Source organism: Dipteris shenzhenensis, chromosome 30 (genome assembly GCF_047967505.1).
Source record: "Dipteris shenzhenensis isolate YYH24624 ecotype China chromosome 30, Dip_SZ_1.0, whole genome shotgun sequence".
NCBI lineage: Eukaryota > Viridiplantae > Streptophyta > Polypodiopsida > Gleicheniales > Dipteridaceae > Dipteris > Dipteris shenzhenensis.
The window spans coordinates 35884872-35910866 of NC_141625.1; the positions used below are offsets into that span (position 1 = coordinate 35884872).

General features: G+C 40.7%; 1 protein-coding gene across 2 annotated transcripts in view; it reads left to right on the top strand.

Moving 5' to 3' along the window:
* Window positions 1-23068: 23068 nt before the first annotated feature.
* Window positions 23069-25995, top strand: part of LOC147882043 (TatD related DNase) — a 51128-nt gene continuing 48201 nt past the window's right edge. For both annotated transcript variants that reach the window (XM_087402007.1, XM_087402006.1), the window contains exons 1-6: window positions 23069-23163; window positions 23248-23268; window positions 23348-23448; window positions 23526-23583; window positions 23666-23709; window positions 23786-23866. In XM_087402007.1, coding sequence (XP_087258133.1) covers window positions 23136-23163; window positions 23248-23268; window positions 23348-23448; window positions 23526-23583; window positions 23666-23709; window positions 23786-23866 — 333 coding nt within the window. In that variant the 5' untranslated portion in view covers window positions 23069-23135. The remainder of the gene's footprint in view (window positions 23164-23247; window positions 23269-23347; window positions 23449-23525; window positions 23584-23665; window positions 23710-23785; window positions 23867-25995) is intronic.

The following is a 25995-nucleotide window of genomic DNA, read 5'->3' on the forward strand; positions in this document are numbered from 1 at the left end:
CACCGTGCATAATATTGGGTAAGTGGCGCTATGGATGGCTTGCGTATACGATTTAGGAGACATTATATGTGCAAAATGTTGATGTATATTTCCTCTACGCAGACGAGTAATACTAGTTTTCTTTTGTTGTTCTTTTGTTTTCCCTTTCTTTGAACAGCACACCTTACAATAGGAGATGAAAAGCTATGCAACGGCATATTGCCTGCTTCTTTCGTGCGTCATGATAATGGCAGCGACCGTGCGATGTTAGCTGGAGTGTAATCCTGCCGATCGTGTTCTTAACGAGCGAAATAGGTAGCAGTAGACAAGATCAACACTCCCATACATAGAAGTGGGGAGCGCGGTTACGGCAAGAGACGGCAACGATGGGTAGGCGAGCGTTACTCTGGCTATCGAGGACTCATCAACCGGAATATTCCCTTGGTCTTTTTCGTCATATGGCATCTTTTTCTCTATATAGGAGAGGTTTTTGGGAAGAGGATTTGGGAAATGGGAATTCTTAATCGTTAGATTAGATGTGCAAAATGTCAACCATTGGATGCTAATCAATTATGACCATGGAATGAATCAGAGCCCTTAGATTACAAGGACTAGTTTTTCACCGTGGCTTTGCCACCACGCAAGGAAAGCCGCACTCGCTCACACACACACAGAGACTCTCTCTCTATCTCTCTCCGCTTATTCTCTCGCCATGTTGTTCAACTTCGCTGCCAAAGTAGCTCATTGTTTCCCTGCAGTTGTAGGTTTGGCTGCTGATTCCTGTTCCATAGACTATCCAACGGATATTTCATTTCAGGATGAAATGGTTGCTGCTGAGTTTTGTTCCATAGACTACCAGATTGAGCTTTGATTTCAGGATGAAATACAATACCTTCTTAGATGCTACTCGAATTCTAAAATCCACAGCTTTTCTTGTTTCTGACTCGCCATAGGATAATGCACTGAACCTTCTCAGACGCGGTTGTATTCATATTTCCTGCAGGACGACTCTTCATCATCAATACGATATTCATTGCCTTGCATCAGGCTAATCTGTTGCACATTGTCTTTGGCCACCATTTTCTAGCACAAGCGATGTCCGACCTGGGAAAAGTTCACCGGATAGATATTTCAGGTATAAAGAATGAAAAATTACAGTCGCTGGGTGGAAGTATATCCAAGCTCAATAAGGCTTGCTTGACGCGTCCTGCATCTACCATGCTGCACTTCATCAGTCGCCCGAAGGCCGAAGCCATTGGATTATTTTTGAGAACGAAGACATTGGATTAAAATGCAACCTTGAGTGGATTATTTTTCTGGAGTGGGATTACGAAGTTGCCAAATAGAATTAAATTTCCTCCACCTCCACCCTCCAATAATTCCTCCACCTCCGATCCATCAACGACGTCGACAATAGCAGCAACATCAAGAATCACATCATCAATCCACAACCTTCTGTCTAACAATCACTACCCGCCTCGCCTCTGTCCCCTGTCTTCTGTCCCTCAACCACCCCTCCTCTCTCTCTCTCCCTTCTCTCCCTCCCTTCTCTCCTTTCGCTTACCGCGCATCCCCACCTGCTCCCTCTCTGATCCTTTATAGCTTTGGAGAGGTGGTCAACAGAAACATCTCGAAGGTTATGGAATTTTGTGACGCATGGCGAATTCAATTCACAGGTTTCCCAACACTTAGGCTAATCGAGGTTTCCCAGCACTTAGGTTAATCGAGCCCATGCCTTCCCCCTTCACACAAACAAATTAATTAATAAGCGATTTTTTTTGGTGGAGGGCCCTATTTCCAAGATGAGCTATAAGTCAAGATAATTGCAAGAGGAGCTATAAGGAACTCTAAACTCCTTTGGATAAAATTTATTTTCCTATCTCCATCCAATAAAATATATTTTGTTGTATTGTAAACTCCACAACATAGAGTTTTCCTAGATAAGGGTATGATTTTTAACAAGGAAAGTCTAGCACATATCTCCTATTTATCAATTTCACATTGCTTGTTCAAAACTCTTTTTTCATCCTTAACCTATTAGCCACATGTAAGGAAAACAAAAAGAGAGGACATGTGGTAGCTTGGAGCCACATGTACCAAAGAAAGATAATTGCAACATTTTGGAGGAGATGGAAGGTCTACAATCAACGTTATATAGACTATTGGTGTTTGATCATAGGGAATCCAAACTTTCCAGCCTCGTGCCTTCACCTTTGCTTACTATCTTCTTACAGCTTTGTGAATTCATATCCTCAATTCTTTTCCGCACTCACTTCCATTTTGTTTTGATTTCTTCTGCTTGATCTTAACAATCTTGCATTTCAGAATCTCTGTTTATCAACATCTATACTTTGATGTCTCGCTCCTCCAAAAGAATCTATCGTTTAAGTAACGATTCCATGCCTTTTAAATTGAAGAATCACAATACTTTTTTTTTTTGGCAAAGAAAGAATTGCAACACTTATTACTACTCTGATTTGCTTTTGATTGAAGAATCACGATGCTTATCATCACTACTCTGGTCTACTTTCATTAAGCTCTTTCCGCCTGTTTCTTATGCCACTTTGATATGATGATTCATTTTGATCTTATGAACTTCATGCTTCTCAATGTAAACTGGTGGTGCCTGAGTAGTTAACATCAATTCTGAGGATGTGGCCAAGTGATTGAAGATCAAGAATTCAAAACCTTGTCCTTATGAGTGCACATGGTAGATAGTAGCAACTTATTGAGCCCACAGGTATGCTCCAAGATGTCATTATCATCATAGGGGGAATACATTATACAATAAGCCTGATTGTCATTTCCCTGAAGATGAATTCCTATCTAATTTTGTTGGGTATACCCTGGTTGAAAAGTGGCAAGGTGTTGCATGATTGGGGATTTGAGATCATGATAGTCAAATTGGGGATACCGAGGTAAAGATCACCACCAATAAGCCACCAATACAAAAAATTTACCCGAAATTTGTCGACCCAGGGACTTGGAATTCAAAGATCAATTTCCATTCCGAGGCAATACCGAGGTAAAAATCACCACCAATACAAGCAATGTACCCTACATTTGTCGACCCAGGGACTAGGAAGTCAAAGATCAATTGATTCTTGACTGATGGACATGCAAATTTTATCTATGGGAGGGATTGAAATATCAAATACTTGCCCACATCAAGTAGAAGGTGAAGGATGAAGAGCTGGAAGAGCAATAGAATCTATATCCAAGCCAATTCACTGAAGATGTTACTAGTAAATGAGAGATAGCCAAGCCTAAGATCACTTTAACTTGGCTTGGCATTGAGAACTTGGTTCCCAAACAACTCAAGATTTTAATTTGGGAACAATCAAAGATCCATGCACAATCATGGTAAGTGCCATTTATTGATTAATAACTCCAAACAAGCAAAAGTCTCTTCTTGTAGTATAGAGATGTATATGCTTAGAGCTACACCAATATATGGGGACTATCCCAAAAATCTGCCAAAATCACTTTTTTTTAATACTAGATGCCAAAGGCATTTGTTAATTGAGGTACAGGATGAATCCAAACTATGCTAAGTAGGTCGAAGCCGAGCTTGGTCAACTTATTAAAGCAAGATTTATATAGCCAATTGATTAGAGAAATTGGCTATTCCCAATCATAATGGTTTCCACAAAAAATTTCAAGCTCCAAGTTTGGATGGATTACAAGAAGCCGAATGCTTAAATAGTGCCAGATCCTTTTCCATTTCCTCTTACAGACGAAATTCTTAACCAGGTTGTAGGCCACGAGGTGATGTCATTCATGGATTGGCTATAGTGGGAGCAATCAAATTTCTATAGCACTTGAGGATTAGCAAGAATTTGCATTTATTATAGAACGCAATGCCTATGCATCTAAAGTCATGCTATCTGGTTCAAGTGTAGCACCCCATCCACTTTTTAGAGATTCATGTTTGAGACATTTTGACTTTTTGAAGATTCATGTTTGAGACATTTTGACTTTTTAGAGATTCACATTTGAGACATTTTGACTTTTTAGATATTCATGTTTTAGAATTTTTGAGATTATTTGATTGATTTTATTGCTATCTACCTGGATGATTTCTGTTTACACGCAGTAGTATCTATGCATTTTGCCTATCTTGAACATGTTTTTACTAGGTGTAGATAGGAAAGGATCTCCCTAAACCCAGCCAAATGTATTTTTTGTGTAAATGTTGGTGTGTTTCTTGGCTATGTGATTTCCAAGGATAGTATTTGAACCAAGCCAAGTAAGGTTTGAGCAATTGAGAAAATTCTAGAGCTAGAGAATCTAACACAACTTAGATCCCTTTTTGGATTCTTTAGCTTTTATAGAAGGTTTGTGAAGGAAATTGCCAAGATTGAAGTACCTTGAGAGTAGCTTTTTATGAGATGACAAAAAAAGATACGAAGCTTCAATGGACCAAGGAGTTCTTTGTAGTGTTTCATGAGCTAGAGAACTGAGCAACTGGAACATTGACTCTCTGCTACCAACCCTAATGGGGTGTAATTTTTCATGTCCATGTGGATGCATTAGGTTATGTAGCTGGCACAACCAAATGGCAGACTAGACTACCCCATTCATTATGCCACTTGGTTGATGACACCACCCTAGTGAAATAACGGCATGACATGAAGCTCTTGGGATGGTCCACAGTGTCTAGAATCTCAAGCATTATTTTCTTGGCAACCCATTTATTTTCTATGTGGCTTTACTATATTTCATCAATAAAATAGTTACTCAAGGACATCTAGTGAGATGGATGTTATTGTGACAAGAGTTTAATGTCAACTTCATTCACAATCCAAGTAAGTCCCATATTGCAAGGGTAGACTATTTCTTATGGTTGCTTGGCTGAGATGAAAGCTAAGGATTAACAATCGAGCTCTTATATGACCAACAGTTTGTAGTGGATTTTTCTAAAATTGAGTGGAAATTATTCAATATCTATCATAGGGCATATTTCCTGAGCAAATGCCATGAGACAAAAACAAGGAAATGACTTTGAAATCCTCAAAATATACTCCAATTGGTGGCTGGCTAATTGCCTAGTGCAAACGGAGTGTTCTACTATGGCCTTACCACATGAACGAGCAATGGTACTCATCAAGGAACATAATAGGCCTACAAGAGGTCATTTCAATGGTGAACTAACTTACTTGGAAAGTCCTACAAGCAAGTTTATGGTGAAGTACTATGTCTAGGGATGCATATGCTTGATGTGTTGAATGTGATGCCTACCCAAGAACAAGTAGATTAGTCCCATAGCATCATATGTCATTGCAACCAAGCCAGCCATGGGAAGCATTCCAAAGATGGGGCTTGGATTTGTTTGGGACATTCAAGAATGTAGCACAATTTACATAAAATAAATATATTATTGGTTTGGAATCCAAAGATTATGCTACAAAGTAGTCCTTGTTGCAATAAATCCTAAATGAGGGCAAAAGTATTCTGATCCACTATAGTGACTAGAGGCCCAGTAATCAGCTACAATTCTTCGAGTAAAAATTGAGCAAAAGAGATTACATTTACATCTAAGAACATGTTATATAAAAATTAACAACTATTTATACTAAGAGCTAAAATTGAACAAATGATCGTACATTTATAATTTGTTGAGAGCTTTAGAGGCCCTGCAATCAAGGAGCTCAAAAAGGTGACTTGCTTAAAGCAATGTGGAACCAGCCCCTGAAGGGAGGAACCAGACCCCCTCCAACAGACCCCCTCTAGACCCCTTCAAGAAAGGAGCAAGGAGGACCAAGCCTATAATCAAGGAGCTAAATTAAAGGTGACCTGATCAAAGAAATGTGGAACCAACCCCCTGAAGGAAAGGAGTCTTTGAGATGTAATCTATGTAATCTATTGAATTATTAATATTCTCCAAAGTTTACTTGGGCAATGTATCTGTTTGCTTCCATTATTACTAGGATATTAACTTAATTGCCACCAACACAGTGGTTTGTTGCCAATGTGATGGATGGTTGCACACTAGGATATTAATTGCCACCAGCACAATGGTTTTGCTTCTATTATTACAAGGATATTAACTTAACTACCACCAGTGCAGTGGTTGGTCACTAGAGCAGTGATTGGTTGCACACTAGGATATTAACTACCACTAGCGTAGTCGTTTGCTTCTATTATTATTATTACAAGATGAATGGGATACAATTCATTCATTTAGGAATTGTGGATTTGTGGATTAGTTATAGGATTTCATATTTCTCAATGTAAGTGCAATTGTTAAGAAATGTATATATAGATATAAAGTCCTTTTCTCCAATCCAAATGGACTCAAATGGCCAAAAGTTCAAAATATTTCCCCCAAGGATGTTGTCCATCAACTTTGGACAAAGGGTTGCGCTGGGCATGCACATTGGGCTATAGAAGGCTGCGTACATGCATTGATATGACAGCATGCTTCTGAGATTTTTACTTCAGTCCATGGTAGAATTTCTCATTCGTGTTTCATTCCAATGTTCTTTGCACAACAATTGTATGCAAATTTTGAGATGGGAAGGGAGGTAGACTTCTCTAGTAGGGCTCCTTTTAAGAGAAGACATGTCTCAAAGCCGGCAAGTACATCAAGGGGAGGTGAGTTTGACAAGTTAGCTTGAAATCTTTTACATTTTGATGTTATATCTCATTTCTAAATATTGATTTTTCTTTGAATATATGCAACAGTCACAACTCATGATAGAGCATGAGTTGTGATGTGATATGTATTGGAGGATGCTCCAATACATAGAGCATGCATTGGAGGATGAGATATGTAATGCCACAATTGAACAACATAATGATGATGAAGAGTTAAATTGTGCAAGTATGCAAACATCCCCAGATACAACAACACTTACAATTCCTTCTATCTTGTTGTGCAATGCACTCCATGAATTGACTAGTGAAGCTGAAAAAAATGATTGGGTACATCAAGAAATAATTGTGGAATTGAATGACAAGATTGCAAATCTTCAAAAACAAAACTTATGATTCCAAGAGGAAATTTAAAACAATAGAGAGTAGATATATTCAAGTACAAAGATTGGAAATACAATTAAAAGAGCAAGTACTCATAGCACAAGGCTTTTCACATGGCTTAAGATGTGAGGATTGAATTACAACACATTGATAATGGGGGTCGTGTTTTTTATTTTGATCATGACATGGTGGGACTAGCGGTAAGAAGACCATCAACTCTGCCAATTGCACTGGTGATCAATCTAGATGGTCCTGTAGGTCCAATATGCCATGATCCTTTTGATAGTAGCACTAGATAGTACACACTTTCATGTGAGCATAGCTATCATTTGGCATGCTTGGCAAATTCTTTGAAGGCATTAGGGGAGAATTGGTGTCTCAAAAGGTCCTCATAAGGAATGGATTAGGGAATGCTTAGTGGGCTAATGCAAGGGGCTTGGAGGGTCCCAAAGAGGCCTAACCAGCCCAACCTAGGTGGGTTAAGCCCACATTTGAGCCCACCTCTCCCCCCATCAATGAGGGGAGGGGGCCACTTTTTGAAATTTGAATTTCAAATTTTGAATCTCCCTCCCTTCCTCTCTCTCTCTCTCTCCCTCCCTCCCTCTCTCTTGGTCCCTCCCTCCCTCTCCCTCCCTCCGTCCCTCCCTCCCTCCTCCTCCTCCCTCTCCCTCTCCCTCTCCCTCCCTCCCCCTCCCTCCTCCTCTCCCCTCCTCCATCTTGCTCCTCCTCCTCCTCCTTCTGGCTCCTCCTCCTCCTCCTTCTGGCTCCTCATCCCTCCTTCCTCTCCCCTCCTTCTCCAACCACCCACGCTCCCTCTCCTCTACTCCTCCCTCCTGCAAAATCTCTCCCCTCCTCCTCCCTCCTGTAGCATCTCTCCCCTCCTCCTCCCTTCTACAGTAACTCCTTCCCTCCCTTCTACACCTGTTGCCCTACTTTCCTCCTCCTCTTCCTCTTGCCCTCATCTGCTTCTCCTCCTCCCTCTTCCTTGCTACTCTCTCCCTCTCACTACTCCATCTTTGCCAACTCTCCCCTACATTTTAGCCTACATCACTGATACCTCTCTTTGAGTACTCATGCCACATCCAACAAGTACCATGTGAACTTACAACTGGAGCAAGAATATGCAAGTACACACTCTTTGGGATATAGTGGAACTCCTCAAAGTGTGCTCCATAGTCTTTGATTGCAAGGGAAGAAGCATCTTGACCTTTGGGTGGATGGAAACTTGCATCCTTTAGACCTTGCTACCCAAAAAAGTCCTCCTTTTCATACAGTGCATGATATTGTTCGGTTTGTTGGCAAGGGACATGCTAGATTGCTTGGTTATTGCAATTGATTGAACCATTCTCAGACATTGGCATTTGGGAAATATTACTATTATGGCAATGCATAATAATATGTAGGATCTCCAATTGCAAAACAAAGAACTCAGTGACAAAGCACATGCACTCGAGTGGGAGCAAACCAAGAATTGGAAGAATCAATCCAGGAGCTTACTGAAAGCAAACAAGATTTGGAGAGGTCTATCTATGGCCAAGTTCAATGTGCTGTGGAGAAGGAACAAGAGAAGTCAATAGAACAAGTAAAAAAGTTGAAGGGAACACCTTTGGGACTGAAGGAGAGGAAAAGACAATTGCAAGCTATGGATGCATTGTCAACCAATAGTGGTGCCCAAAAGAGGAGAATACTGGCTGCAAGGTTAGTTCCTTAAATTTTTAATGAAATTTCTTACTCCAAAATATTTGTGGTGTTGCATTCTGCCCACTAAGACTCATTTGTACTCTACTTTAGGAATTTCATGGAGGATGTGATGGGAACAATGGACATGGATGATAGTGATCCTTCGTATGTTCTAAGAAGTTTAATCAAGCCAAGTGATGTCATGGAAGAGTTGAAGGACCCTAGACAAAAAGGGCTACATAAACAAGTTGCTAGAGAGGTAATGAAGGATTTCAAGGGCCTCGTCCAAGCAAAGGAGGTGCTTGGAGCTTGTGATGTTGCTGGTGTAAGTCGTGAAGCTTACAACTCTGTTTTTAAAATTTTCAAGTCTGCCATGGAGGAAAAGTATAAGATATCTACAATGCCATTGCCAACACCGTGGTCTATAAGGCTTGCACGTCAAGAAACAAACCAATGTGCTAGAGAAAAGCTTGGAGAATACCATTGTGTAAGTGGCACAATGACTTGGAAGAGTAAAAAGAAATCTGACATCCAAACGTTTGAGATGAATGCTTTCAATAATGTTTACGTGGATGTAGAGAATTAGCAGAGAGCCATGGTCAAATTCTATGGGATGAGAGAAGAAGGTAAGAGAAATTCCCTCTTCACATTCAACTTTATTTCTTCTCATTTCTATATCTGTACTGTATTTCTCTTTCATTGTACAAATGGCAAGGTAGTATTTGTTATAAAAATGGATGAAGCTCAGTTGGTAAAAGAGCACAAGCTAGAGAGGGTGAGCATTTGTATTATGAATGACACCTTGCATTTTGCTCAAGGGGATGAGGAAGTTGAGTAGGGTTTCTCAATCCAATCTGAGAAGGGCATATGGTGGCTTGCAGCCTTTGAGACCCCAAAGGATGCCATGAGACATTGAAGTGGGTTTTGGAGAGAACCAGCATCCCGTTGATTATTCGAAGACAAGAGGCAAGGCAAACATTAATAGTGAATGGGCATGGAACATTTCAAGTTGAATGGCATCTAGCTGGTGATTTGAAGACCCTTAAGTGCTTGTATGGTTGTGATACAGGTGTAGATGCAAAATGGACGTCTGTATTGCACCCACTCTCAGTAGATGCAAAAGAGAAGCCTACAGTGGGAAAATGGCATCCTTTCTTACAACCAAAGTGCAGCCCTTGATCGTCACAAAAAGGATTTCTAAGTGGGACCCCATTCTACCAATTCCATTGGAGTGGGTACACGTGTGAACTTTGCATGCTGAACTACGTATACTTGATAAGTTACTCTATCTCCATCTAGTTTGTGCTTGGAATTTGAGGCCATAGCAAGTATCTACACAATGCATTGCAAAAGATGAAGAACTACTCTCACTAATGGGACTTCACGGAGGCAATGTGAAGCTTAAGTAGGACAAGAAACAATCAAGAAAGACACAGAATCTTCCTCCTAAAGTGTCCATGGGTGGAAGAAAGGCAAGGAGGTTCTTGTCCAACCACAATGCTGATAAAGAAAAACATACATTAGCTCAAAGCACCCTAGGTTGGGAGTACTAGAAAGCTTTGTGTGAGTGCACCACAAATCAAGCTTCACTTCCACAAATTGCTACTTTGAGAGCAAAACTGTGAACAAAGCTTGATGCATTTATAAAGTTGCTTAGACAAGGTCAAACAGATGAGCTTTATTATGAGAGATTCAGGACAGCATTGGGAGAATTCATATCATTGATGGTAGAAGCATGGGGGGAGTCACATATTACACATTACATGGTAATCCTCCTTAGGTTGAAATTTTGTGCTTTAAGCTTGAGTACTGCAATTAATGTTTCTAATAAAATGTTTTTCTTTACAGCATATTCTTTACACACATGCACCATGGCTTGTGGAGCAATGGGGCCCTCTGTCCATTTGGAATACTCAAGGAATGGAGAAATCACATTACAGAGCAAAGGTAGCATACTTCAAGAATACAAGGCATGGGGGTGGTATCACATGAAGCAATGCACTACACGAAATGTTCGATTGGTTTTATAGATGTCTAGAGGCCAAGACTCTCAAGCGCGATAAGGTAGAGGTCTCAAGTCTCGCAAAAGCAGTTCATGTCAAGAAGACAAGGAGATGTGCTGCTTGGAAGTCTTCAATAGGGAGCCAAAGGGTTGCGCTTTGGTTGCAATGTAGAGTCAAATAGGGGAGGTGTTGGGTCCTAAGAGAGCCCCAAAGCCAAAATGTTTGATGAATAAAATTAACACTATTTTGAGTCAATTATAGATTCCAAAATTCACAAATTTGTTTGGAAATTATAGAATTGCATGTGTGACATGGTAGGGCAAAGGGGTGAGTGGGTTGAGGGAGGGTGGTAAAGATTAAGTATTATCGAACTGGCGACAAAAGACCGGGGGGGAGGGGGTGCACTCAAAAAACCCTAATTTAAAAGAAAAACCCTAAAGTGCTTTAGAAAAGACTATATAAAGCACTTCAAAACCCTAAAATCCCTCATTTCTATGGCACGAGTTAAACAAACTACTAGACCCACTGGACACTGTTTAGACGCTACCCGTTGTCCTCCTCACAACACCATGGCCTCCAAACATACTACAAGCCCCAGTGGCCAAGAGGGCAATGATCAGGAGGGATCTGAAGGCAGTTCTCATCATCAAGATTCCAAGCAACGCGAGTCCCCACCATCTGAATCTCATGGGGGATCCCAGGGATCTCAGCACCATGAGGAATCCCAGCACGATGAAGGATCCAAGCACGATCAGGGGTCCTCTCAGTCCTTCCACACAACTAACCATGGAAGTAGAGAGGTCTCCCAGGAGGGGAAAAATAGTCCATTCAAATCAAGTGCCCCTCCCTCCTTTGTGGGATCCTGGCATGGAGCATCTAGACCAACAAGGGGAGTAAGAAAGGCAAAGAGAGGAGATGGAGAGATTACAAGGGCCACAACAAGAGGAAGTATTTGGTGGGCTCGCAGATATAATGAACCTTGGCCCCAATCCTCCAACCAAGCAGACCACACGGAAGAGCACCATCAACCCTCTGTGCCTCGATATTATCAGATATGAGGAGCCTCTAGTACAAGCTGAGCAAGAGCCTCAGCCTGTTATCTCACAGCCTCATGAAAAGGAAAAGAGACCAAGGACAATGCAGACCCCTAGGCACGACAAGCCACCTTGAAGGACCCATCAGACACAGGAAGAGGAGTCTGAAGAGGTGGTTGCAAGGGAGGAGAGGAGAAAGAAGTTCAAAGCAGACAAGTGACCATGGAGCCATGTCCAAAGGCCAGTGCAGGGTCCCCCAAAGATTAAGAGGCGCAAAAAATCAAGCGTGAAGGCACTTCAGGAGATCCACAAGTTCCAAACCACTGTGGACAATCTCATTCCCCATGCACCCTTCCAACGTGTTGTACGTGAAATAGCACAGCAATACAAGAATGATGTGCATTTCACTTCAGGTGCTATGGGAGCAATTCAGGAGGCAATGGAGCAGATGATAGTAGGTCTTTTTGAAGATGCAAACTTATGTGCTATCCATGTCAAAAGAGTAACAGTGATGGACAAGGACCTTGCACTCACCAAGCGTGATTCCTCCCTTAGGCCCTAGATGTTGTTTAGGTTCATTTGGTGTAACCTGAATCATTTTATAAATCTCTACCCTTTGAGGCCAATGAATAAAAGATATTTTTATGTTCTATTATTGTTCCCATGTTATTATACATGTTATGTGATGCTTTCCATCAGTTTATGCAAGTTCAATGTGAATTTGAGTGGTCAAATGATGTTTTTTCACCGCAGTGCAGAAGGCAAATGTGTTCGGCATCACATAGGGAGCCCAAAAATGTCAAACAGGCCCCATATGCGCCATAGCAAGTTTTGGCATTTTTGGGCTCCCCGCGCAATGCTGAACACATTTGCCTTCTGCACCACGGTGAGATTTTTACTGGATTGCTCAGAAATGACCATTATAGCGCAAATATTTATCTAATAGCATGCTTTTGAAAATAATAGTGAATGAAAATATTAATGCCAACAACAATTAAAGTTACAAAATACAATGACAGTATAAAATAAATTTTGTAAAAGAACACAAAATGGGGCACTGTATAAGAAGTATACCTGTATTCATATAAAATAAAATTTCTATACAATAAGGCTTCAGAGCCTTTCTCTCTTCTCTAAAACACTGAGAACATCGGGCTTTGAATTCCCAAATATACTCCTAGCTCTAAACCTAGTCGATAGAGAGTCAACACTATTGTCGTTGTTGGCCAGGGACATGGCTGTTGCCGTCAATTCCATACCTTGAAAATTGGTTCCAAAGGCATTGAGGGCAGCCATGCGGTTCACCAAAATGACCTTGTCTGCATTGCGATTGATGTCAACATGACCAATCACTCATGACAAGGCCTTGCACTTTAGGTCATCAATGCCATGTGGAGAAAACTTTTTGTGGATAACCACAAAGCGCCCTTTTGCTTAGCCAAGGTAATGTGCCATTGAGTGATCTTGGCCGAAGCTACTGCGAACAAGGCGTTGCCGAGATGAGAATAGGTCAACCTCAAATGCCTCCTACCATAGTCCAACATTACATTAGAATTCCATTAAAGCAAAAGTATACTAAGAGAGAAGAAATTCAAAGCTTATGGTTTCTTACCACTATGGAGTCGTCATGCTCAATCCCTTCCTCTTTGTCAATGAGGATGGATCCAGAGGCCTCCTACTGTCTGGAGTGAGATGTGGAGGCTTTTTCTGCAATCCATGTCTTCAAGTTGTGGTGTTGCAATGCATTGAAGATGGCCATAGCCTGATGTTGTCCTTGGAGTAATGTACTTGGCATTATACCAAAAGATATTTCTCTGTTTCAAAGCAGAGGACTTCTCTCCAGCATGCATCTGCCTTCCTAAATCCTCATGAATGGCAGTAAACTTACCTAAGAAGCTCTTAACTGGCTCCCACTCCTCAAAGTCTGAAGGAAATACATCTACTATGCATAAGTGCTATTTCAAAATACAATTTCAAACTGACTCATTACACTGGTTCTATTTCAAAATACAATTTCAAACTGACTCATTACACTTCAAAATCTTACACAAAATGCAAACTTACAATGCGATGGTATTATCGATTGATTGCTTGACGGAGGAAGGCGCATGTCCTTCCCCATGTAGATGTGTTGCACCTTTGCAAGCAATCCTTTCTTCCCAAGCTTGAACTTCATGATGCAACCCTTACATTCATGCAAAAGATCACCTCTTTTGCTCTTGGGAAGCTTATGTGGACCCTTGGCAAATCCTCTCATGCCTATCCAATCATTCAAGCTGTAGGGCACCCATTCACCCAGTGCATTTTTGCTCCTGTGGGACACAGAGTACATGTATGGTCTCCTCACCATGCTTGTACAGAGGTCACAACAGCAATAGTGGACTAGAAGGTGCAGCTTGGAGGGAGAGAGTAGCTCCGATAGAGGGAGAGAGAGAGGGAGAAGGTATAGAGGGTGCAACTGAAGGTTGAGAGAAGCTCCAAGAGGTGCTATAGTTAGGAATGGAGGGAGAAAGAGTAGAGGGGGATGAGCAGCTGCTCCAGGAGGTGTTGTAGCTAGGAATGGAGGGAGAAAGTGCAAAGGGGGATGAGCAGCCACTACAAGAGGTACTGTAGCTAAGAATGGAGGGAGAAAGAGCAGAGGGGGATGAGCAGCTACTATTGTAGGAGGTGCTATAACTAGGAATGGAGAGAGAATGAGCAGCTGCTACAGGAGGTGCTAGAGAGGGAGAAACACAGTGGACTAGAGCAGGAGGGGGCAGAGAAGATGCCAAATGAGTTACCACATTTGAAAAATGGAGGGAGAATGGAGCTGGACCAGGGAAGAGGAGGGGGCAAGCCTGTAGCAAGCTGAGAGGGGGGAAAAATTCACCTAGAAGGGCCCACCACCTCTTGAATAACTTGTAGGCTTGTTTGGAGGAGGTGCATATGGGAGAAGGGTCAAGCATGGGTTGAGGGGGGGGATGGTTTGAGTGGTCCCCAATGTAAGAGGAGTAGCCAATAGGGGCTGTTTGCAGGTCTACCCACCCTCCACCTCAACATGGCATTGCCCCACAAAAAGGAGCACTCCCATTGGTACACCTCAAATACCTCACTAATCCCTTGAAATTAGGAAACACTAATTGGGGGCCCTTTGGAGACCCCAATTCTCCCCTAATGCAAGAAGCGCATGTGTCTCATGCAATACATGCATATCAAAGGATTTGTATTATGTGTTTGGTATATCTAAGACTTATGATTCAAATCCCCAAATTAGAGACATTCGAACAAGCCATCCACTGGATCACAATTTCATTCCTTTCTTTGTGGATGATGTGAGCATGGGTTATATCAAGGTTATATATCTCCTTGAGATTTTAATAGATCAAATCTATTATCTGACATTAATATACAGTTTGATATGACAATATTATAATGTGATTTTGTAATCGTTTGTAGCAAAATTCATGTCTTGTGGTTATGATTTGCTATAAATTCCATGAGGAGAATGTGTGTCCCTCAATGATGATGGTCTTTATGTATGGAATTCATTGCAATGTGGGAATCTATGAAATAAAAAGAAAGCATCATTTCAGATATATTATTAGACATTGACTCTCTCTCTCTCTCTCTCTCTCTCTCTCTCTCTCTCTCTCTCTCTCTCTCTCTCGTGTTCACATGTGTGCATGCATGCGTAGACACACACACACACACACACACACAATTCTCTTATGTATACCAATAAAATTTGAAACCAAATGCAAAATAAAGTAGGAAATAAAAAGAGAGTTTACAAAGCCATGTCACAATGTAGCAATATTATTTATATTCTTCTCACGTAATGTGAACTCTAAAGAAAATTTTATTTGCATGCACTCAATAATCAAATCTTGCTAAAATTTGAAAAGGCTGATTATTTATTATTTAATTACATACGAGATATCTAAAGTCAATATCATGTCATTAAAATGTGTTTTCAAGTAGGGCACCTTCCAATTCAAATTGAAGTACCTTATGGTACCCCAGAAGGTCCCTTATGGTATCCCAAAAAGTCCCTGGGGGACCCAAAAAATTATATTATGGCATCCAAAAAGTCCCTTGTGGGATCTCGAAAGTTTCTTATGAGACCCCAAAAAGTCCCTTGTGGTACCCCAAAAGTTATCTAATAGTACCTAGAAAGGCCATCTGTCAACCTACAAATCACCTCTTGGTACCTCTTAAATGTACCTGATTGTAGCTTTTGAAGTATCTTATAAAGTCAAAGTGCCCCAACATACCATCCAAGGACCAAAGTACATTGTAGAGTATCCCAAAAAGTCCCTTCTAGTACCGCCAAATGTTCCTTATGGTACCTTAATAATTCCTTATGGTATATCAAAAATCCCTCATGATACCCTAGAGACTCCCTTATATTGGTACCCCAAAAAGTCCCTTGTGGTACCTTCAAAGTTCCCTTGTGGTATCCGAAAAAGTCCCTTATGGTAATGTACAAATAACCCCTGCTGGTACCTCTTCAAGGTACTAGATTGTACCTTTTGAGGTACCTTATAGAATCAAAGTACCCCAACATACCATCTAAAGTACATTGTAGAAGTCAACGTACCCCAAGGTATGTTGAATTAAAAGTACCATATTGTACTTTTGTAGTACCTTATGAAACTCAAAGTACCCCATGGTACTATCCAAACTACCCTGGGATATGGCATTAGCTGGTCAACCAGTCATCCAAATTAAATTCCCGAATTTTATCAAAGAAAACATTTTAATAATTTTTAATTCCCAAATTAATTCCTATCGATTTAATTCCCCAGCCAATCCTTGGTTTAGGCACATGTCTCGCATTTTTCAAAACAAATGCAAACCCATTTGCAAAGGAAAACTTTATGTCACCTACTCCCACTATGTCACATGCATAGTTAGTTCCAAGATGCACAAAAATTGTATTAAAGTAGTAAATTATGCAAATCATAAGTATAATATGTATTTGAAAGATATGATGAATATCAATGTTGAAAACCTATAAATTATAACTTAAATTGATTTTAAAAATTAACATAAATATTATTTGTATTACAAAATAAAGTTTAAAAAGTAAGAAATAAAAGCAATATACTAATTGGTGAATCATAAAAAAGGAGTATGTGCAAAATCATGAACTGCTTCGAGAATTAGTGAATGATGTACACTGGATATTAAAAAATAAGCATAAGTGTGCTTCTAGCCTTTGTGCTTGTCTTTAATGGGTATGATACTTTGCATATTCCTTAAATTTACTTATTTGAATGCCTGTGCAAAGTATCGTACCCCTAAAATATCATTTGCATAGCTTGGAATGCATGTTTTCTTGTTTCTTACCATACATCATGCATGAGTGTTGAAAAATTCGCATTTGTGTGCTTCTACCATTTGTGCTTATCTCCAATGGGTATGATACTTTACACAAGTCTTAAACTAAGTAATATTAAGGCTTGCACAAAGTATAATACCCATCCAATATAAGTTGCATGGTTTGGAATGCATATTTCCTTGCTTTTTATCATGGATGATATTTGGGTGTTCAAAAATATGTGTCAATGTGAATCTAGGCCATGCGCTCATATTTGATGGGTATGATACCTTGCAGATGCCTTAAAATCACTAATTTAAGGCCTTTGCAAAGTATCATACCCATCAGATATCATTTGCATGGTTTGGAATGCATATTTCTTTGTTTCTTACCATACATGATGTATGGGTGTCAAAACAATATGCATTGGTGTGCTGCTCGCCTACATACTTTTCTCTAATGCTTATGATACTTTATAGAGGCCTTACTTAGTTTAAAGGTTTGTGCAAAGTATCATACCCATAGGATACATTTGCATGGTTTGGAATGCATATTTTCTTATTTCTTACCATGCATGATGCCTGGATGTTAGAAAATATGCATCAATGTGCTTGCTGATGGGCATGATACTTTATCAAGCCTTAAACTTACTTATTTTAAGGCATATGAGAAGTATCTTACCCATTAGAGATAAGCACATGGTTTGAAGTTCATATTTCCTTATTTTTTACTCTATAGAGTTATCTTAAACCCTAGACGGTGGACTCTATGCCCTAGACCCTAGACCCATAGATTCTAGACTCTAAACCCTTGATCCTAGATACTAAACTTTAGGCCGTAGACCGTAAACCCTAAACCTTAGCCCTTAACCCTAGATGCTAGTACTTAGATCCTAAACCCTAGATCTTAAACCCTAAACTCTAGACCCTAAACCCTAGATACTAAACCCTAAACCCTAAAACCTAAACCCTAAACCATTAGCAATAATTTGTAAATATCTTGATTTTAGCAATAGGTTGTTTTGCACCCCACCTATTACTCAAGCAACAGGTTGAGAAAAGTCCCAACCTACTGCTTGAGTAATAGGTTGGGATGCACACAATCTATTGCTGAAATGAAGAAAATATGATGATTTGAGCAATAGGTTGCGGTGCACCCCACTTATTTCCCAAAACAAGGTAGTTTACAAAGTATTGCTTACGGTTTAGGATTTAGGGTTTAGGGTTTTGCTAGGCTTTGGAGACTTTGTTATAAGGTCTAAGATCCAAGGTTTAGAGTCTAGGGTCAAAGATCTAAAGGTTTAGCTAGGGTTTATGATTCAAGATCTAAGCTATAGGGTTTATGGTCAAATATTAGGGTTTGTGGTAAAAGGCTAAGATCTAGGGTTTAGAGTCTAGAGAAGGTTATTTTTGCTCCATTTGATATAAAAATTGAGGATTTCTAGGATAAGATTACAAGTTGGATCTTTCCTAAAAAAGGATTCACCCTAGCATACAGTTTTGCATGTGGTGGTATATGAGAACAACAAAGAAGTAGCCTTTGAACAAATACATAATCTTGATCCTATGACCGTGTGGTGTTATTTTCATCGTTGTGGTAAATAATCCATTTCAAGACTTTGAAACATTGGGCAATATCTTACAATTTATCATTTTTGATATGCAAGCACATCGAACTCTTTGGGATCGAGATGAAATCGTTCCAAAGATATACTTCCAAGATATCAAGAAAACTTATTTCAAGGGGAACAAAGCTGAGATGTTGTCTTGCTCTAGAGAACTATTCACATTTGGCAAACTCAAAGGCTATATGAAAAATCTTCTTTGTATGGTAGAGATAATTAAGTTGACATGTGAAAGTGTCATTCAAAATGCAATGGATAGTACATCACATCTATAGGTTCATAATACTATCAAGTGGGGGCTAGCTTCTTGAAATCTAACAATTGCCTTCAATGTGGTAGAAGATACATAAAAGTATTATCAGAAGAAAATAACTGCACAAACAAGCTCCAAATCAATAAATTGTAGCAATTGTGAAAACTACCATGGTGACATGCCGATAGGTGTTGAGGAAATTATACTCAGTGATGGCACATAAAAGGTTGCCTGTGTTGTGACTCAAAGCATGCTCACTGATATAGAATACTTGTCTTGTGTGACAAGTGACTCAAACATGCTCATTGGTATAGAAGGCTTGTCTTGTGTTGCAAGTGAATCAAACATGCTCAATTGTATAGAAGACTTTGTCTTGTGTTGCAAGTGAGTAAAATATTCTCATTGGTATAAAAGACTTGTCCTGTGTTGAGAACAAGAAGATGGTACCACAAAGGAAAAGGAATGAAGCGATCGATGGAATTGATTATATTAGTGATAATGCTTGTGATTTTCTCATTGGAGTGGAGGGAAGAGATGGCATAACATGTAAGGCTTGTGATGTTGGTGCTGATGTTGTTATTGGCATGAAGCATATAGATGGTAGAACATCTAACTCCAAAGGAGAAACAATTAGATGAAACTACAATATTCAAGAGGCATTGGCAATAGATTTACTTTAATGATTTTGTTTGCCAGATTACCATTTTCAAAATATTATAAAGCATTAAATAATTTCCAAGACTGTTTAGCATTTGACTTTAGAGATGAAGATTAAAGAGAAATGGGTTCAATAGGTAATGGTCTCACAATTGGGAAAGGAAAGGCACTATTTTCAAAAAGAAATTGTGAGACCATAGCTCTTGTGTCTTCTATTACCGTTTCGATACTCTGCCATTTCTTTCCCCGCCCCATAATTTTCTCATTGTTCCTTGACCAATGACACTATGCTTTTGATACACTTAGCATAGGATATACACACATGTACAACATACCAATAAGCATTGATATATAACATATGATAGAAACAATAAGTTTCAGCTACCTTGAGATGCCATATATGCTTAGCATACAATATACATACATATACAATATACCAATAAGCATTGATTTCTAAAATATGATACGGACAAAGCTACCTTGCTATGTCAACATGTGATAGGGACAACCAGTTTTGGCTGCCTTGGGATGCCATTGAAATTAAGCTCCAGCTTGACGAGTTTTGACTACCTTGATGCCATCAAAACTAACTTTAGGCTTAAAAATTTTGACAAAGTCGTCTTATAAGCCAAACTTGATATTTAGACCACGATCAATTGTAATAGATGGAAAATCTGATGATCAATCACTCAAAAAATTTGGTGACTAAGTGCATGTCTCCTCCTAGCTAGACCCTTATTCCCCCCTTGTTAAACCTTGATTGACGTTGCATGGGTATCATGCCAAAAAATGGCTTCAAGCCTTGGGTCCGATTTCCATCATACCTTGAAAAATTAACTCTCAAAGTCCTCTTGCTTTAGTAGTGTGAGGTGAACTCATTCTTATTAGCATTGCACTTAAGGTAGTGGTAATGGAAATGTTTTGAGTTTTGCCAAGGTCATCCTACTCATTTAGTTATTTCTTTATCTTAAGGAGTGTTATCATCCTACATGGTTAATTTTCAAGAGGATATACTTGGTCATGTTTAATCCACCCATTTGTTTTGTCCCACGATGGCCAATTACATATACTTTGCATAGGCTACTCTTTTGAAATCATAAGTTGAACCTTTTAACCTATAGTTAAGAGACATTTATTTTTTGGTTTTAAATTGAAATAGTTTGCTCTCATGTGGGGAGAGGAGGTATGGGAAGAGGGGATGCATAGTAGTCCTTAGCATTATGTTGGTCTTAGTTCCTAGATTCAAGAGGAACTTGTCAATCAGATACTCCATCGAGTATTAGTTTGTCATACATTCCATAGATCTTCCCAGCACCTAAGCCCCTTTCCTAAACAACCTTTGGGATTTTCCAACATCATGCCGAACAAACGGTTCTTTCTTGAATGCCACATTCCACCAAATATTTTCTTTAAGGCTAGAGTCTCCTCTCAACCTACTAAGTCTTCCTTGCCAATTCATAAGACCCACACACGATTTCCATACACTCACTAGACCTGCGATCAAACCTGAGCCAACCACCTTTAAGGGAAACCCTGAGATCAATTCATAAGACCCACACACGATTTCCATACACTCACTAGACCTGCGATCAAACCTGAGCCAACCACCTTTAAAGGAAACCCTGAACATGATTGATCATACTCGGACAAGCCCAACCAAACCCCTACCCCTCTGCTTTTCCCTTGCTCTATGAAGTGCTTAACAATCTCCATCCAAGGGGAGTGTCCCTCAAATAAACTGGGCAACCATTTACAAATTAGACTTGTGTTGCAAAACCTTATATCTAGTAGACTAATCCCATCTAGGAGCTTGGGGATTTTGAGGGGCTCCCATGGAATCAAATGCATCTATCTTCTATATTGCCCAAACGAAGGAACGAAACACTCTTTCGATCTTGCTCCAGTGTGTGCTACTGAATAGCCAAATTGTCGAAACATATGTCGCAGTGCTTGCGAGATTGTGCTGAATGATCAACACCCTGGCATTCCATTCCAACACCATGCCGCTCCAAGCTTTCAACTTGGAGAGATTTTTGGCTTACACCAATTGAATCTCTAGCGGTTGGTCACTCCTAAGCCGAGGGGGGCTCCCAAATAATGAACAATCGCTCCTCACTGAATCACTTGTACCTGCCTCATACCTTCCAATCTGGGGGGGATAGTAGCTAGTCCTTGTCACGAAGGTCTTGATCCAATTGCATAGGGAAGCTGATGCTTTGCAAAAGAGATTAAAGGTTGCAAACAGACTGTCCACACTCTCCTTGTCCTCATAGAGAATAAAACACTGCCATTTGCGAATAGCTAAGTACAGAAGTGGTTGCGAGATGGAAGAGAAACCCCTTTCATATGGCCACCATTCAGCCCATGCTTAATCAGATGTATCAGAGGAATGGAACCAATGGTGAATAGCAGCGGTGCCAACGGGCATCCTTGACGGATTGACTTTTTTAGATCAAAGGTGCCTACAACACCTTGAGGGATTGATCTTTTTAGATCAAAGGGGGACACTTCTGTACTATTGATGTGACATCTCTTTATAGCCCCCTTTCATTTTTCAGTGGATCGTTATGTTATGCATCATGGGAAAAACGTTCAAAATTCTCTTCAAAGGGAAAAACATCCAACGTAGCCATCCTTAGGGTGTTTACAGACTAGAACCACCCATGCCTACCCATGGTGCAATGAATGCATGAGTGCCATGGGGTGGATGTGGATATCGCTAAACGGCCTTATTTTCCCCCTTTTTCCCCCTCCATGACATAAGACTATTTACACACCACCAAAGGGTGCCCAAGTATAGCCCAAAGTGTGGGTGTTTAAAAAGAGTTCTAGGTAAATCTTGAATGGGTGCACACCATTACACACTAGTTGCCCAATATCATGGGTTTTAAAAAATTGTTTCCCACCCATGGAAACCCCCTTTCCACACCGTCCAATGGCCTCTTAACAATGGTTTTGTAATTTGTGGGACCCTGAACACACATGTGATCGGCAGATTTAAAGGGTGCCCATCATTAGGTAGCCAAGCTTCGTTGTCCATGAAAGGGCTGTCCAAGGGCAAGACGTGGAGTCCACATACGACTAGAAGGTCTAGTCATGGGCGGTGCATGTGTAATGAGATGCCGACCGCACATCGTTAAAAAACTTACCTCATATGGGTTCAATCGGCCAGTGTGTGTGAACAAACATCTTATGTCCCATTTGTCGTGATTTCTTACTTTTGTTAGAGCAACGGCTTCAGGCCTTTTTTACCAGTGCTACTTCTGGCAAGCTGTTCTAGTTTTTGGTTTTCATTCGATCGAGCAACAATATGGTCTTCTTTTTTACTAGGTCCGTTCTTGGGCTCTTTGGACCCTATGGAAGGGTGACAACCATGAGGTCTTTGGTGATCCCTCTCTTGCTAAATACGAGTTCTTCCGGGCATCTCGACGGCAATTGCCAACATGCGGGGGTGATCCTGCCATGTGGTCATATAATGAGATGCACTGGATGGGGGGGACCTAGGTGATCGTGACATGTTGTCTTAGGATGAGATTTTCAAAGTGAATCATATACAAAAGAAAGAGAGTGAAAGTTTTGCTAACAAGCAAAAGAAAGAAGGAAGAAGCAGTGAGAGCCTGCAATGGCAATGGCAGGACTCAAACTTATTGGTGGGTTGTTATTACCGCCACTCTTTTTTCGTTCGATCTTGCGTTTCAATTTGACTAACTTTGCCTTCTTGTTCATCTCTGCAGACATCGCAGCCAATCTCACAGGTATCCATCCGACATCACCCGTATTGCGTATTGAGATTCTTATGCTTACTGGTTTTGATCTCACTTGCTTCTCTTGTAGATGATATGTTTAAGGGAATCTATCACGGCAAGCGCTACCACTTACAAGACTTGCGTTCAGTGCTGGAGAGGGCTTGGCTTGCTGGTGTCGATCGAATTATCGTACGTGATCACTTGTTTTGCCCCTGATTGCTCGCTCACGAACCCGCGGAAAAATTTTGACAACTTCATACGTGTAGGTCACTGGAGGTTCGCTGGAAGAGTCCAGAGAGGCATTGGCACTTGCGGAGACGGATGGTATAATTGGCGCTTCGAATCAGCCCTCTGGTATGCTGCTGTTGATTCTTTAAAGCTTACCAGCTGGAACTTGCTAATGCAGGTCGCCTATTCTGTACCGTGGGCGTTCATCCAACTCGGTGCTCGGTACGCCAAGTTCGATTCCTGCTGGCATTTTTTCTACTACTTGCGCGATCAGGCATTCATGTTACATTCTTACCAGGAGTTCGAAGAGAGTGGAAATCCCAACAAGCATTTGGAGGATCTCTTAGCGCTCGCCAGGGATGGATATGCTAAAGGAAAGGTTCGTTGAAAGTCTTGTTATGAAGCATGTGGTATGGTGTAATCAAACACACCCAACTTCATTCTGATCATCATGATCTTGAGAAACATAGTTTTAACTGAAAAGCTCAGACTGCATGTTTCAGTCTATGCCTGGAATGCCCTTTAGTTACCCTTTTTTCAACGCAGGCAAGCATGACATGGGGATACCATAAGGTTTGATTTGAGTTGGTAATGTGAATCTCGTGTTTGTTTCTGTAGCCTGGGAAGGTTGGTTACATTCTTTTCTCTGATATCCATCATCGAATGTTCCCATTACCTTACTTTCAAGCGACATCTATAGAGGCTAACCATGGTAAGAATCTGTATTGCACAGAATGTTTGAAGTTGTATGATCCGTACAATGAGGCTTCTCTTATGTAGAGAGTGAAGAGTCACATTTGAATAGACGTGTGTTCCAAAAGGTATGTGCATGAAGAGACGTGTCCTCTTGTGAAGGGTGCAACCCTGGATCGATTATAATGTTATAAGTAGAAGTGTCCTTGTCTGGAAACGTGTGCCTCTTTGGAAGAGTGGTAGCTCTTCATTTTAGCTGTTTGAAGGGTTGTGCCACATGTGAAGTGTCCATTGTAGGGTATACCCTTTCACACTGTGTTCATCCATCCCAACCGTTGTTAAGTCCAAGGTTTAGAAAAGGAATACAGCAGGGGTCATGACTTTCATCTCCACTCAAAAGAAGACCCTAATGGAAAATATGAACTGCTGTAGAGTACCTTTGCAAGATGTGAGAATATTGCAGCATATCCTCATCACTCTGCCCAATAGCATTAGAGTCATTAAGATCAAAGATCATGCCCTTGAAGGAGCAACCCAATGAAGAGTCAATGCTAGAGGCAAAAGTAGTCAATGAGACGGAGTGTGAGTCGTGGATATTAGTGTATCTGTCGTTTCAATTATCAATATTTTAGTACTCAAACACACAATAGATTCCGAAGTAGAATTCAACAATGGGGGAAAACCTGTTACAAATATTGCATTTTAACTCTTGAATCCCACACATAGCTCCATGAAAATATAATCAAATTACATGCATGAGACTGATGGGATGCAAATGAGGTGGCTTCCCCTATCTAAGATTAGTTTTCCAATTGTAGAGTCCCCTCTAGGGTCTAACCCAAAACAAGATCAACAACACAAGACAATCAGCAGGCAACTCAACTCCCAGCCATCCCCGAGCACGTGGGCTAGAGATCAGAATACCACAAGCCCATACTTGTAGCTCTGACAACCAGAACCCATTCCCAAGGAACCTTTGGCACAACTCCTCATGATCCGCCATGTACATGATAGAAGCCAAGCTCTCAATCCATACCAAACCAGCTAGTGGTGTGTGCACACTGGAATACCGTCACAATAACCCAGGCCCCTCTAGGATCTAACCCAAAACAAAATCAACTACACAAGACAATCAGCAGGCAACTCAGCTCCCAGCCACCTCCAAGCACGTGGGCTAGAGATCAGAATCCCACAAGCCCATACTTGTAGCTCTGACAACCAGAACCCATTCCCAAGGAACCTTCGGCACAACTCCTTGGGATCCACCATGTACATGATAGAAGCCAAGCTCTCAATCCATACCAAACCAGCTAGTGGTGTGTGCACACTGGAATACCGTCATAATAACCCAGGCCACTCTTATATAGGAGAGCATCCCACTTTAATAAGCGTCTCTGGCTAAATATAGCCAACTGGCCCTTTGCTATTGCCCTCATCACTTGTGACTCGTTATGAATCACGATCTATTTCTCCGTTTAAAATTAGGAGAATAGCTCTGCTAGGTAGCTGCTATTGACAATTGTGCAATTGCCAATGTGGCTTGTGAACTTTGAAGTATATGTCTATTTTGAAGTTTTGTTTCAAATAGTGAATACACTTAGAATCTTGGCACTCAAGTCTCACTGTCAGCACTTAGACTAGAGGAAGGGGCACTTTTCGTGGATCATTTGTTACAGATTTGTGCCATAGTGCGTTCTTTCCCACTGCATGTGTTGGCAGCCACATAGTTCTAATTATACAAGTTTCCAGGAGGCCATACTTTGTTAAACGGTGTCGCCCTACCCTCTTGTAGTTTGGGAAGGCCCTACCCTCTTG